Source organism: Rattus norvegicus, chromosome X (assembly GCF_036323735.1).
Source record: "Rattus norvegicus strain BN/NHsdMcwi chromosome X, GRCr8, whole genome shotgun sequence".
Lineage (NCBI taxonomy): Eukaryota > Metazoa > Chordata > Mammalia > Rodentia > Muridae > Rattus > Rattus norvegicus.
In genome coordinates this window covers 71,438,424-71,454,491 of record NC_086039.1, presented here as the reverse complement: position 1 = coordinate 71,454,491, position 16,068 = coordinate 71,438,424, and the positions used below count along the sequence as shown (strand labels likewise).

The 16,068-nt window shown below is 45.1% G+C and overlaps 1 protein-coding gene across 3 annotated transcripts in view; it reads left to right on the top strand.

The window, feature by feature from the left end:
* The window catches only part of Hdac8 (histone deacetylase 8), a 207,626-nt gene that overhangs the window by 178,374 nt on the left and 13,184 nt on the right, over positions 1 to 16,068 (top strand). For 2 of the 3 annotated variants that reach the window (NM_001126373.2, XM_017602109.3), the window contains one exon: positions 6,871 to 6,976. The exons of the other annotated variant lie outside the window; for it this stretch is intronic. In NM_001126373.2, the coding sequence (NP_001119845.2) occupies positions 6,871 to 6,976 (106 nt within the window). The remainder of the gene's footprint in view (positions 1 to 6,870; positions 6,977 to 16,068) is intronic. 3 annotated transcript variants of the gene reach the window in all.

Genomic DNA, 16,068 nt, shown 5'->3' with positions numbered 1-16,068 from the left:
CCAGCTGGCTGGGAGAGGGGAGGCAGCTCTGGCCCCAGGGATGAGTTGGCAGCATAAGAAGCCCTTTAAGCATCTTTTTTACTACTTCTCAGCTGAGATGACAAGAGGCTTCAATTCACTGTCCCCTTTCTCTGCTGGCTTTTTTGCCCTATTGTTCACTGCAATTCTTATCCCCCAAATACCCTTCTAAATATCACCCTTCTTTGAACGGTGTATCTTGGTCCTCTATCATGACCTCACTCACATACACTGCTGTCACATCTCTAGTCACCTGCCATACATCATGAACCAGATGCCCTATTGTCATGTCAAATCCAACTGAAAGCAAGCCCATCTTCCATTGGTCAGTCTCATACCACCTAATTTACCTCAGTTCCTATTGGCAGCACTGAGATCTTCCCATTCATTCTGACTCAAATATCCACAAACTCCCTTCTTCCACAGCCAACAACAAACTTCCAAATCCTGTTGTGTTTCCCTTTAGGGTATCCTGTTTATTCCACCCTACAACTGTATGGTTCAAGTCCTCACTGCTGTTCCCTAAATACCACTGTGTTAACCTCCACATCAGTCACTAGACTTTCTGTGCTTGAGCCTATCCCCAGTGCCTATTATGGAAAGTTCTGCCTCTTCAACCTGAAGACAAGGCTCTCCTTTTCCAGCTCTGGCTAGCTCACTGGCACTTGGTGGTCTCCACATACATCTTAATTCTGTTTAACAAACCCCTACCACATACAACTCCCCACTGCCTGTCTGCAATCACCCCCATCCTTCAAGATCCTAATTCTCCCACTAGATGTGGACCACTGTGAAATCTCAATCAGACTTTATTTTATTCATGCACCAAATATGAATTGAGCACCTGTTTCCCAGGCCTTGTGCTAAGAACCATGGGTAATATAAAGATGCATAAAAAAGTACTTTCCTTCTGTGATTCTTTTGTCTAATGGTCCACAAAACTGAGTCTCAGGCTGTTCTTGCCTCCATGTCATAGGTTCCTTTCCCAGTGCCTGTAAATATACTCAAGATGCTCTCATCTTTTTTTAAGATTTATTTTATGTATATGAGTACACTGTAGCTGTCTTCAGACACCAGAAGAGGGCATCAGATCCCATTACAGATGGTTGTGAGCCACCATGTGGTTGCTGGGAATTGAACTCAGGACCTCTGGAAGAGCAGTCAGTGCTCTTAGCCGCTGAGTCATCTCTCCAGCCCATTGCAGGTTTTTTTTTAAAGATTTATTTTATTTATTTTATATAAGTACACTGTAGCTGTCCTCAGACACACCAGAAGAGGGCATCGGATCCCATAACAGATGGTTGTGAGCCACCATGTGGTTGCTGGGATTTGAACTCAGAACCTGTGGAAGAGGTCTTAATCTCCAGCCCAAAATGCTCCATCTTAAATCCTCCTCAAAGCCCCCTCACAGCCCTGTACCAGATCAAACTCCTTTAAAATAAAGTACTGTCATCTGAATTCTCCTCTCTACTTCCTCCTGTCTAAATCCTTAGCCTTCTCTGAGCAAGCCTTTGTCCACGCCCTCCTTCCTGTGTGTACAGGAGACAGTTTAGGCCTCGTCTCATTTAAAGAGTCTATGACTGTCTGGAGAGATGGCTCATCAGTTAAGAGCTCTTGCTGCTCTTCCAGAGAACCCAGGTTCAATTTCCAGCAACCACATGGCCATCTGTAACTCCAGTGTTCCAGGGGATCCAGTGCCCTCATCTGGCCTCCAAGAGTACTGGACACACATGTAGTGCACAGACACACATGCAGGCAAACACTCATGCACAAAAAATCAAAGTGAAATCTTTAAACTCTCTGAGAGATTTCAACTTGCTGCTAGAACTGCTTCCACTCCCTCTGCCCAGCCCAGAAATGTTCCAGCTCTCCACGATTTCTTCCCATGACTCTCCTCTCCCCTGTCACCCTCCACCCTGCTGACCAAGCCAATCTTATCTGCTTCCTTAGCATTGTTGCCATTGGTAATTCCCAAATCTATAACACATGTGCTGTGAGAGGCCAGCCTCCCCTTCCACTGGGCCTACTCTCCCACATTGTCACTAGGATCCTGACTTTGTGTACTCCCCACTAGAATCACCCCCACACCTTCTTTTGGGTCCACAGGCTGAATCCTCTTACTGTTCCTCCCCCAAGGTCAGACATGGTCATTCTTTCCCTTATTCCCCATATCCAATTTACTGCCCCATCCTGTTGATACTGTCTTTGCACGTTTTCCTTTCCCATTACTCCCAGAAGTGTCCTTGTCACAGTTCTAGGAGCAACCCTCAGGGCTGCAGCACCAGCTTCCTAGCTAGTGACCCTACTCACATTCATTCCTTAAATTCCAACAGACTCCACGTGGGAGGGAGTCAGTGAGCCCTCTCATATACACAGATAGCCCATTCACTTCCTGTATCTCCTCCAAACTTCAACTCATTATCCCACAAGTATTTATTTACCACCTATGAAGTGCAAGTATTGTTTTGAGAAGCAGCAACATGGCAGAGAATAAAACAGTGCTCTGCCTTCATGGGGGCAAAGGTAAAGGCATGCCTGAGGTGAAGGCATGGTGTGGCAGGGCCTGCTACAAAGTGTTTGCTTTCCCCCACAGTCCGCTCACCTACAGCTAATTTGGTTCTCTTGCTTCAGGCGCCTTGCCTTTGCCTGGGCTCTGATTGGCCTGCCTTTTCTCACCTCCATTGTCACTTCGCCAGACCCCCACATTCAGTTCCTCCAGTGTAATTTACAAAGGTGATCTCAAGGGTAACAGAGTTCCTGAGCTTAGCTTGTGCCTAATCTATGCTTCAGATGCCCATCTTAAAATAGAAACAATGATACACGGCATATACGTCGGTTGTGACAATTAAGTTCAATCTATAAAAGTGCTTAGCTACTTTAGGTACATGACAATAATTGTGGAATAAACATTGGCTGTCACCACTTTTATTTTAGCCACTGCTATTTTACCATTGTATCGTCAGTGTACAGTTCACCTCACTGCTCCTCAGCCATCTCGGCGATCACGCATACCTTATTGTCTTTGTACTCTAGTGACTAATCTCATCCAGCACATAGTAGGGAGTTACTAAGTGTTGAGGGAAAATTAGAAAAGTACGCTGATTTAGGTCTGGGTCTGGGGTTTCCCATGACCAAACAGGATGATGGAGAAATAACAACCTCAAAGGCTTCCCCTGCTCTCTTTTTGACCAAGTATCCAATTGTGTGCTGTTTTCATTGTGTGCACAAGAGCTGCAAAGGATTGAGCAAGAATGGAGAATTAAGTTGGGCTGAACTGAACTGGAGACAAACTATTTACATTCCTTTATTCATTGACTCGTGAGGTCAAGACTCAGACCCTGCAATGACTACCCCAAAGCAGCCATTACCTTCAACCCCCCAGCCCTTTGCCCCACTGCATACCTTCCATTTGCCCTGCCCCACACTACCATGTTCCCCTAAAAAATGTTTCAACTGAAGCCCAGGAAGCAAAAGGAGTGCTGCAGAGAAAGGGGAAGGGGTGGAGAGGGGTTAGCACCTCCCTTCTTCCTTTGCTGAGATCAAAGCCAGTATGTTCCCTTGAAGGCCGGCTAACCCCTTTCATCTCCTGCCCCACCTGCCTGGATGGGACTGCAGTGTGCCCATTTCCTTTTCTCCTGGAGCTGAAGGGCAGTTCCAGGGTGGGGCCATGGGCTATTTCTAGTGCTAGCAAAATCCCTTCACCTCAACATCTTTGCGTACCATGCATGAGCCATGATCATGTTTCCACCTCAACCATCAGTAACAGGTTTCAAGACCCTAGGACCAGAAACCATGAGAAAAGTCATGAGATTTCTCAGCTGGGCCCTAAGCTAACCCAATGTTAACAAGTGGGGAGACCAGAAGGCTTGGTCTGGAAGAAGGAACAGGCTCTTCTTTCTACATCTCAGCCCTGAGCACTCACCTAGCATTCCTCAGAGAATATAGGGGACAAGGTTAAGCAAGGGCCTCTGGCCCCCCAGGAAAGAAGAATTCACATTTATCAGAATCCTGCCATGGCCCAGGCTCCACGTTAGCTCATTTGATAGATACTATCTCCTCACAGCCCAACCAGATCAGCATTTATCATCCCTGGGGTAGAAATGGTGAAACAGAGATTAACAAGCTTACCTCAGGCACACAGCTAAATCCAGGCGCCAAATTCCTGAACCCAACACCAGTGCTCTTTCCACTCTGCCTCCAAAGCCCAGGAAAGCTGTTTGTGCTAAGGTGACCCTGAATGACTTCACACAATTAACCAGGCACCTGGCTAAACCCTTAGCAAATTAATTCAACGTATATTTAAGAGAAAACTGTAACGATTTGAGTTTGGTTCTATGGGCCATGCAAAGAGAACATGACAGAGTTTGTATTTTAGCAGAGTGAGTATAACAAGTGCAAGCTTACAACACAGGAACAGAGGCTTTAAATCCAGCCTATGGGTTCACTTGGCCTCATGCAAGCAAATCCTCCAAGACTGGGAGCAGCTAGCTGCCATGCATAACTGGCTTCCAATACAGGGACTTTTCTTAAACATCTGAGTGTCCCACCTCCCAGGACCTGAAAAAAAGAGCATTTGATTGACAAAGGTGGGAGAGAAGCTTGGGAACCGAGATTTGGCTGTTACCTGTTAGTCTGCTTCCACAGAGGTCATTGATGACTTTGCCCAATGTGTGGCTCAACAGTTAAAGCCAGGTGCAAATGAAGCCAGGATAAGAGGCTTAGTCCTAGTAGAGTTGCTCTGTCAAGTGGCAGGCAGTTCTGGCCCCAACTGACCATGTGGTTAGCAGCCTTATGCTTTTTGTCAAAGGGGCCTAAAGTAGGAAAGCGTAGGTAATCACATAGTAGGCGCTCAAGTGAGAACATGCTGTTCCAAACCCTTGGCTCCAGACATGCTGCTTTTAGCATGCTTGCTGACCAAGGACCCACAGAGTCAGTGTCAGCTCTGCACATGGAGACAGCAGTTACTCCCTTTATATCTCAGCTAGGCACCCTGCCTCATATTTTTATAGTACTCTAATGCCAAGGGTGTGGGTCTCCCGAAAGAGCTGCTTTGATGCAGCTGCCTGTTGTGTGGCTCTAAGCTTGTCTTTCCATTACCATGAGATGACTATGGCAGTTGACACATCTCAGGAGAAGAGGCTGCCACACCTGTTTGAAGCCTTCTCTTCTACAACTTGAACTGAAGGGCCCTCCTCAACTAAAAATAAATGCTTCTCAAGTTTCTTCAGCCATAATGGGGAGGGGTATTTTCTAGAAGCATTCCCCACCCCAGGTAACCTTGCTTTTCTGCTTCATATAGGGATTTGGTAAAGATAATCTGTACTCAAGGTAGCTTCTATCTCCAAAATCTGGAGTGCCAGGAATCACCAAATGATATGTCTGGCAATGACTAAGTACCCCTCCGTTTCTAGGTCAGTTCACAGACATGGCATGAGGAGCACTGGCACGGCCTTGGAAAATTAAATGTGTAGGATTTATGGTACACAAAATCTATCTCCCCATGAAATTAATCTCAGAGATTCCATAAAGACACTCTTAAAAATCTCTAGAAATTGTTCTACAACATCGTCCATGGTACCAGATGTACATCCAGACTCCTAACAAGGATACTGTAAGTGACAGTGGCAATAACTTAGGGTTTTTTGAGTGGCATCAGTCACTGTATAGTAAGATCCCTGTTTTCATACAAGCAATAGTGTTCGAGGTTTTGTTTTATTTTGTTTTGGGGGAAATTTGGATTCCCTGGTTTACTTACTACCTAACAATGTCACTATTGAAATACACCGAGTTAAAGACCATATGCTCTCTCTCCAGAGAGCGCACACAAATACTATTTCTGTTAAAAAAAAAAAAACTAAACAGAAATTGTAGCTTTGCATATTTCTCATTCAAAGACTGATGCCATTTGAATGATCCCTTTGTCACTGAATCTTTTCCCCAAGTGGGTCCTAACAAAAGCTAAATTAGATATCATGACTTAGAAAAGGTCACGAGGAGTCATCTAGTGAACTAGAAATAGAATCCACAAGCCTTTATTTTGATTCCTCGAATTTAAAAACAGAAACTTTACTATAGAGAAAGAAAAACTGAAGTAGTCTTAATAGACTTACTTGCCATTCCTGGAGCAGGGAATCCAAGGCAACAAAGCTAATAATCAACTGTGAGGCCAAGAGATAAATAAAGCGCGGGGACTGCCAGCCTTCAGAGAGCTCTTGTCCAGAGGGGAGCGGAGAAGGGAGACCCTGTTGAAAGTGTCTCTCCAGTGCTTATGCACACCGAGAGGACCCTCAAGAGTCGCTAATGCATCTCTACAGCCTCCATGCAACTGGCACAATGACCTGCATGTGACTTGCAAGCAAGCACTCTATCTGAATGGTGGCTGTAAGAGAGGCACCAGCACAGTGCTGTGGAGGTTGGCAAAGAACTAAGGACAGCTTTGTGAAGGAGGTGACATCTGAGCTGTGCCTGAGAGATAGGGAGGTTTTCCCGCACAAGCAGCATGGATTGGGGGTACGGGAAAGCAATGTGTTCTAAGGAAGACCAAGGTGTAGAGAGAGCACAGTGGGCTAGCGTGCTAGAGCACGGGGAGCAGGAAGGGGCTATGGCCCAAGCGGACGAACCCTTGACAGCAAGCTCCCAAATTTCATAGTGGCTGTCATTGAAGGGCTGAACAAGTGTGCATAGCTCCACCAAGGCAGAGCTTCCTGCCACATCATGCCACTCTGCCCTTTGAGGCTGCCCTAGCCATGTCAGGAATGGTGAACTTCTTTTGATTGCCCTGTTTGTATGTGGTTTGGTTTGGAGGTTTTATGTGGTTTTGTTTGTTTTTTGGCCTTTCCCTTTTCCTTACAGTTTTTCACAGCATATGGTCCTGATTATGTGCTGGAAATCACGCCAAGCTGCCGGCCAGACCGCAATGAGCCCCATCGAATCCAGCAAATCCTCAACTACATCAAAGGTGAGCACCACCCTCCAGTCCTGCCCTCCTTATTCCACCCAGTGTGTGGTGGCCTGCCGCTGGGGGCCTCCTCAAATACCATTTGTCTTTTGGCAGCTAATCATTCCACTGACTTGGAAAGGAAGCCTCTTTTTGGCCTGACATCTCGTAGCCAGAATTCTACACAAGCCACTCTGGTTGAGATTGTCACTTGGCTGGCTAATGTCACCTTCAGAAGAACAAAAGGTTCAGCCTTAAGGCACTTCCAAGGAAAAGTCAGTTATAAAATATTCTGAGAGCCTTTTTCTTTGAAAAGGCCAACAGTAAAACCATCTTTAAGGGTTAGGCTATATATATGTCTCAGTGGTAGAGCATTTGCCTTCTACTCCGTCTCCAATGCTGTGAAAAAGCAAAGCAAAATGAAAAAACGCCTTTTAAATTGAGGGAAGTTCAAGTGATTTTAGACCTCAGGTGTTAGAATATGGAAGGCGTTCCTCCCCAGGACAGTCTTGCAGCATGGTCTAAGAGAGAGCCTTGCAAGTCAACGGAGGTCTGGTGAGCAATAGACAAGACAGGGGGCTCCAGCCTTGCTCTTAGAACCCAAGAGTACAGCTACTGCCCTCTCCTCCTCCCCAGAATAGAGAGGAAAGGTAGTCATGGCTGTATAGTCCACTAGATTTTTGGGAGGGTCTTTCCATTAGAACCCCCTCCCAAAACCTTTTTTCCCTTTTTTAAAAAAAGACTTGCTTTTCATCTATCATTTAAGTGTTTAAAGCAATCATTTTCCTTGGGTATGTGTGTGTGTGTGTGTGTGTGTGTGTGTGTCCTGGGGTGTGTGTGTATGTGTTAGTGTGTGTGTGTCCTGGGGTGTGTGTGTGTGTGTGTCCTGGTGTGTGTGTGTGTGTGTGTGTGTGTGTGTGTGTGTGTCCTGTTCTGGGGTGTGTCCTGGTGTGTGTGTCCTGGTGTGTGTGTGTTAGTGTGAGTGTGTCCTGGTGTGTGTGTGTTAATGTCTGTGTGTGTGTCCTGGGGTGTGTGTGTGTGTGTGTGTGTGTGTTAGTGTGAGTGTGTCCTGGTGTGTGTGTGTGTTAATGTGTGTGTGTCCTGGGGTGTGTGTGTGTGTGTGTGTGTGTATGTGTGTGTATGTGTGTGTGTGTGTGTGTGTGTGTTTGGATCCTATTTGCAGAGGTGAGGCCAAAGATATCATATTGCCTGCCCCAAAGAGTGAAATTCTCTTGTTTATTCATAAAATGACACAGCCAGTGCCAGTGCCCACTTTTGACTCCTTCCCTGGAGTGTAATCCTGTATGAAAAGAGGCCTGCTCAAAGCTGAGGTTCATCTAAGGGAACATGTAGTGTTCTGAGGGTCTTCCCCTAAAATTCAATAGCAGAGTGAGTTCAGGGACAACGGCAAAGCCCTCAGGCTCCTTTGACAGGAGAAGATTTTCTATGCTAATAAGCCACAGTTACACTCACAGCTCATTGCCCCTTGTAAGGTCCTGTAACCCAAAGCTTCTTCTGCCCCTAGTTTCAAATGTCTGAAACTTGATCCTCTGAGCTCCCAATGGTTTCCCACTCTACAAGTCCTGACTTTGTAACAAGTCTTCCTCCCTTCTCAAATCTTTAAGACCTCCATAGTCCTTCTGTTGATGGCCCTTGTTGCTGTGCTACAATCTGGACAGACACTAGAGATCTGCACCCTTCCCCCTGGCTTCCCTCTGCTCCTCTCTGCTCCAGAACACAGTCCCTATTTTTCTTGAGATTGATTCTAAACCAGTTTCACTGGTTCATGCTTATCATTCCTCCTACCTTGCCATTTTCCCTCCAGGGCTCAAAATTCTGGTGGCGCCCAAAGCACTAAAACCAGACAGCACAAGCACACCTGTGCAGTACCCTGCTCACACCTCATGTGTGCACATGCGTGGATGCCCTTGCCTCTCTGCACACGTTCCTAGGCCTGTCACTCCAGACAGTGGTGACATTTGCTCTAGGGGAAATGAAACACCAGTGGAGAAGCTGTGAGAGAAGTGATGTAGAGGAATGAACTAGAAGAGAAACCTAAGGGGAGAACAAGTGAGGTAACTCAGTAAAAGGTGGTGCCGAAGGTTAGTTAAAACAAAGAGTACAGCCCAAAGGACATGGAAGTCAAACTTTTGAAGTGTATTAGCCATTGGAGGCACTATTCGGATAGTAACACAATGAATTTCAAGAGGGAGAAAACATCTGAGCCAGGAACTGGAATCTCAAAAGAGACCGTGCAAAGCAAAATGAGATGTGGCTTAACAGCATTTCATCTAAAAGAGAATTAGTGATGGTAGTTGACATGGAGTTCAGTATGAGTCACGGGGTCAACATGGCCCCCAGAGATGCTAATGCGGTATCAACCTCACTTCAAGAGGGCTCTAGACAAATAGGAACATGTTGCAGGAGGTCAGTCAGTCTGGGGAAAGCACTGTAGCCCAAAAAGCTCCAAGAGGTCTGGTGAGAAGAGCTGGGGCTTTCTGGAGAAAACTTAGGCATGGGGAAGAAGGGAGGACATGATCCCTGCCTCATTTCTCTGGGAAGCTGTCAAAGAGCAGCAGGACAGGGTCTATGTGGATATAGGGCACAGGGGTAGACTCAAAAAAGGACTGATTTTCATTCACTAGGAGGATTGTATAACAATTAGAGCTGTCCCAAGTGGAACAGGGTGCCCAGAAGAGAATGAGGACTGTCACTAGAGATGGAAGGTGAAGAGTAGAAGGTCACTTGGCTCAAAGAGCTCCTGCCTGAGGAGAGGATTCCTTCCAACCCTAAGATTCCAGGCATTATACATGGCAATGAGAGCACAGAGAGAAGGAGAAGGCACTGGTGAGAGCTCAGGTTGGCTGATGAGTCACTGTGTTGGAAGGGGTGGAACTGCCGAGTGAAAGAAAGAACTGATATGGAGACAAAGAGAAGCGGAGTCAATAAGAATAGGTGACAAGGAGCCAGGAGGGTGGGCGGCAAGGACAGTGAGCATAGACTAGGAGAAATGCTCGGATTTTCCATTAACTGTCTCTTTTACAGAGTCTTTGTGTCCCTAGCCGAGCAAATTAACAGAGCACCTGAGTCCGGAACTGAAAAGAAAACTCAGCTCAGCCTAGAAGAATTGAGGCTAGAAAGAAGTCCAAACGTTGCTCAAAATGGCCAAGCTAACCTGCTATACTGATACTGTGCCCCTCAGCTTAGTGACGCAGGCTGCCATCAGATAGTGGGTTGCCATGACAATGGCCAGTGTGGAAAGGCTTTTGAGTTTTCTGTATTCTAAAAGATGTCCTTAACCAGTCTTCAAGACTGCTATTTGTTCTTGTATATAAAACCTCCGTGACATTGGCTGCTCCTCACTGTGTATCCCCATCCCATCAAAACCTATAGCAGAGTGCATGTCACAGGTTGTTTAGGGAAGGTAGGGGGCATGGAGAGGAGAGATGGGCTCAGCCCATATACAAGGGAGTTTATTCCCAGTATGTTTATCCAGTTGAATTTGTCCAGCCTTGGGGTTTGTTGGATTTGTTTCTGTTTTAGGTCTTGTTGTTGTTGTTTGTTTGTTTCTGTTTTCTCACTAAATCCCTTAGAAACATAAATAATGAAATTTTAGCCTATTGGAAATGAACCCCAGAAGATTTGTCTTATAGAGATGCATGCATTGTACATGCGCCAGGACAACTAAAGGCAAAGACAAATTGCACCAAGCACATCTTTTCTGCCCATCAGTCTTTTTCAAAGAGGACAAAATTTAAAACAGAGGGTCGAGCCGGCTCAGAGGTTAAGAACACTGACTGTTCTTCCAAGAGTCCTGAGTTCAAATCCCAGCAACCACATGGTGGCTTACAACAGCTACAGTGTACTTATATGTAATAAATAAATACATATTTAAAAAAAAAACAGAGTGTCAGGCTGGCGAGGTGATCAATTCCCAGCACCCACATGGCAACTCACAACTGTCTGTAACTCCTGTCCCAGAGAATCTAATGTCCTCACACAGACATACATGGAGGCAGGCAAAATGCTGATATACACAAGATAGAAAACAAAACCAAAACAAAAAATCCCACAGAGACTTAACTAAAGCTACTCACTTTAGACACAGAAAAGGTCTGTTTTCTTGTCACAAATTTGTCCTTCTTGTCCCAGTAAGCTACCCTATGTGTATACTTCATTGCCCCCAAGAAAGTCTGTGTTACAGAGTGCATGACTGAACACAGCTCATGACTAGTGATGTGAAGTCATCCTCGCCCCATCTCCACATGCTTAGAGTTGTTTGCCTTTCCTCTGGTTAACATACTCCAGAGGAATTAGCTCATAGTGAACCTTCCAGACTTGGAACAGTGCTGATGTGATCAATCCCCAGAGAGGCCCAGCTAGTTCTGCATAGGGAAATGGGGTAGAGGTAGGAGGTTTGCTGTTCTGCAGTACCTATGGCATTTAAAGCAAGTAGGGGTCACCTGGGACTCTGAGCTTCGTGGTTCAGCCAGACCTAACCCTCTAAAAAGAGGGGAGGGTGCACCGTGCAGTTGTGAGTGTGCAGTGGAACTAACACTGGAGATTTCAACACATGCTTAAGAGTTCCCAGAACTATACTCCAAACTTGTCCTGGGATACAGGAAGAAGTCCATGGATTGAGAGAAAAGGAGAAAGAAGGGGAGAGGAAGAGGGTGCAAGAGGGAAGAAGGAGGCCCTCGGGGGTACACCTGCCTTTCTTGTCCTTGCTGAAGAAAGCTGACAGTGTAACAGCCTGTCTGTGGCAGGCTAAGGAGGACCAACAAACTGATGTTATCATGGGGAGAGAAAGCACGGGTGAAATGGGGGTAGCCACTATGTCTCCTCTAGACAAAGAAACTAAGACTCGGGGAGAATAAGTGACTTAACCAAGGTCCTCTTCCTTCATTCAGCAAGTACTTACTAACCACGTCCAGTGTGAGTCCCAGTGTTCCCTGAGGGGTGGTGCAGACATTTGAACCCAGCTGTCTCAGTGGGAACTTTGCAGACTCTGTGGCCTTTATGGTTCCCCGCCTCTCCTTGGAAGCAAGCATTGCCTGTCAAATCGACTCACCCTTTCTAGTGCTTTATCCAACAGCCCCGCCCCCAGTAAGCCCATCTTACCCCACACTGCACACTCCACTCCTTCCATGTGGCTGATCCAAAGCACCTGAAATCCTGCAATCTCTGGAAACAAGAGGAAAATGTCCATGAGCAACTCCTAAAGTTCTGATCCCACCCCACCCCCCAGCTATGCCTTTTGGTGCTCCCTCAGCTCCCACCCAGCTGAAATCTGGAGCTTTGAACTCTGTTCTGAGCTAAGAGGACAGGGGAACAAGGGGGACACAGCTCCTGCCACCTCCAGTGTGCTATGGTCACCAGCTCCAGCCTGCTGTTTACAGTTCCACAGCCCCATACTGAGACCCTTTGCACATCTGCTGCTAATATTCTTGAGAGAACTATTGTGTGGGGGATGGGGAAAGAAGCATCACCACCACCACCACCCCAATTGCAGCCTGGAGTCTAAAGGCAGTATCATTCTATGGGTTGGCTGTAGGGCTCAGACTTCAAGGGCTGCTGGAGCCCTAAACTCAAAGCAGTTCTGCCTGAAGAGACACTGCCCCATAGAATTAAGGCTTACCCCCACACACACACTCCCTCTTACTGTCTCAGAAGCATGAAGAGGGGTTAGGAAGCAGGGTTGATCCCAAGGACAAACCAACCATTTGCTTTCCGGTTTCTTGGAAGGACTTTGGAGCAAGATTGTGGTGGAAATCCTGAACTAGTTTGCTTGGCTTTAAGTAAAGATCCCAGTGACGTCTCTCCCTTATCTCCCCTTCCTGTTCTCTGCCCTCTCAGTATCCCTCCCCCAACCCCCCAGCAAATTCCTGAAGCTGGCCACCTGCTTGCACCTTCCCACTGATCAGATCTTTGCTTCACTAAAGAGTGTAAGGAACAGAAAGGTCTATTGTGGTTAGTGTTGCAAAATGAGTTAAAAATGGCATGCTAAAATTTTTACAAATTACAAAAAAAACATTTGAGGGCTATTCCCCAAAGTTATGATGAATTGGCAGCCTAAATTTAATATACCATGAGATGAAGGCCATTGACAAATCACCTAGGAAAACTGGAACTTTCTACCGAAAACCAGGAGGTTAAAAACTAACTGCAAGTACCCCACACTCATTGTGTTTGGGACTTCACATAAACTATCTCATGTGTCCTTACATGGTAGGAGACTGGTAAGCACAGGCTCCTACTTATGGTCACATAACACCAAGGTAGTAAACTCCAGATTTGAATCCAGGCCTGGTAGCTAGCCTCCACGTGCTACCACTGCCTTGCCTGTGGCTCCTAACCATCTCTCACCTGTTTTTACCCCATCACTCTTTGTAATCCATTCCTACCCTTCATAGGCTCCCAAAAATGCAATCTGAATCAGTTACAGTTTAAGAGGTTTGGTCCTGTCTTCTCGTTAAATATCAACTCGGTCAAGTTGTTTTTGAACCTCCTGTGTGTTTGGTGTCATGAGCACTGAGTAGCTGAGAACATGACCTCTGATTTCTAGGGAATAATTGAAGTGACACCCCCTAGATGAATGGGGATATCTCAGGGGCTGACACTGCATAGAAGCAGCTGAGAGTAAAACTTGAAGATTACTTTCTGAAGGCTGGAGGGTATGAACAGAGCAGAGAGTACAGATTGACTTTCAGCAAGGGACTCTCAGAAGCATGAGGACAAAGCTGGCTGACTGGACTGAATCTCATGTTGAATAGTCTAGATCCCATACAAAAAAAGTAGAAGCCATTCTAGGTTCTAGAATGGGGAACGACATGACATAGTGTTTGGGATGGATCGTGACAGTGTGGTCTAAAGGTGGGTCTGGCTGAACCTAGACTAGAGCTGAGAAGTAGTGTGTAAAGTAAAGTATAAAGTGTAAGTGGAGTGTCACCTGGCCTTGGGGGTAGGTCATTTATAAAGAATCAAGGATAAGGGAAGAAGGAAGGTCACTCTGTGGTTTTCTAGGTGGACACAAAGCAGGACTGGGAAGCTACCAGTGGAGGGGCCTAGCTTTACACACACATGCTTAAAATACCTTATTCTGTTCATAACATTCTGTTTGGATATACTGAATTTGAGATATAATGTTAATTCCATCTAGTATTTTTATATGGAAAAATTTGTTGCAGCCAACTACAAAGAAGATTTTTAGAAATACTTGGGTGAGACAAGTATTATATGTTAAGTAATAAAACACAAAGTGGTTTAATACCATTGACTCTCGATTTTATAAATGTATATAATATATGTGTGAGGATTTGGGTATGCACAGAAAAACATTCCAAAGAAATGATAGCAGTGATTATCTTCAATAATAATGGTTGTTTGAGTCTGTGTTTCACTGTGTAGCCCAGGTTGACCTCAAACTCATGATCCTCCTGCCTCAGCCTCTCCAGTGCTAGGATTACAGGCAAGTGCCACCATATCCATCTATGGAGAATACTTCGTATAATACTCAGTAATACTTTGCCAAAGTAATTCAGCCATTTTCACTTTTATTTTGAGACAGAATCATGCTAGGTTGTCCAACCAGGTCTTCAGCTTCAGTGCTCCTGCCTCAGTCTCCCGCAGACCTGGGATTACAGGCCTGAGCCACCATACACAGCTAGATTTTTATTTTCTTCATTAGCATTTAATAACATATAATAAAAGTATCAATCTATCAAGATAAAGCAATCCAAATAATATGTATGCCTCAGACATCAGGGTCTTGAAATACATGTAGAAACACTTAAATGGTTGTACAGGGAAATAGAAGATCCATCATCAAAGTTGGGAAGATAACCCAGCAGCCGAGTGCTTGCCTACCTGTGTAAGGTCTTGGTTCAACCCACATTTCAGAAAAGGAAATAAAACAAGAAAATCCATGATTACAGTTGGAGACTTTAGCACCCCCTTCTCATCAAACAGTTTAGCAGACAGAACAGAGCCAGGAGCATAGAAGAACAACAATGCTCTCCATTAATAAGCTCACACTGACATTTATAGGTTACTCCAAACAACAATAGAATACACCGTTTTTAAGAACTAAAAGAACTTATACCAAGATAGGACTATATGCTGATCCATAAAACTAATTTCAACCAATTGAAAATAACTGAGATTATATAGAATGTCTTTTCTCATCATAATAGTATCAACATTGAAATTATAAGGCTCTACTCAAGGCCCATGTAGCTTCGCTGGAGAATTTTAATTCTACTGAAATAAAGAATTATCAGCAATTCTATATTATCTCTTACAGAAAACAGAACAGAAAAAGTTTGCTGTTGCCCCTGTTGTTGTTTTTGTTCTTTAAGGAAAATGCTTTCTGTCTCTCTCCACACACATAGAGACTTGTGTACATGGTCATGTATGTGACTACAGGCACATGTGCAGCAGCATACATATGGAGGTCAGGGGACACCTTGAGTGAGAGAGGGTGTCTGGTGTTCACTGCCACATATGCCAGTGTAGCTGGCCTTAAAGAGTTTCCAGGGATATTGCCTCTGCTTCCCACCTCACAGTATGAGTCCTGGGATTACAAATGTGTACTATGCAGATTCCGGGAATCCAGATTGGAGTTCTCCTGGGTGTGTTGGAAGTGCTTTTACACACTGAGCCTTCTCTCCAGCCCAAACAGGGTCTTGCTATGTAGTCTTGGCTGTCCTAGAACTCTCTATATAGTTTAGACTGACCTGGAATTTGTGGTAGTCCTCTTGCCTGTCATGAGAGTTCAGATTACAGACATTACTATGACTGTATTTCCCTGCCTCAACTTGACAGGAGAAAATGTTTAAAAAACAAAACAAAAACAAACAAAACTTACGTAAAAAAATGTACAGCTATGTCATACTGAATGATGAAATAAGATGTTTTGCCTTCTAAGTTCTAGAGCAAGGCCAGGATGTCTAAGAAATTAGTTTAGGAGCTAGGAATAAAACTCCATGGCAGAGTGCCTGTCTCACATGCTTGAAGCTTAGTTGCAATAACAAGTACCACCACAGAAATTAACAGAAAAAAATGTTCCACAAGGTTATTAAAAACACTTAAGATTAATTACATCCTCTATTCTA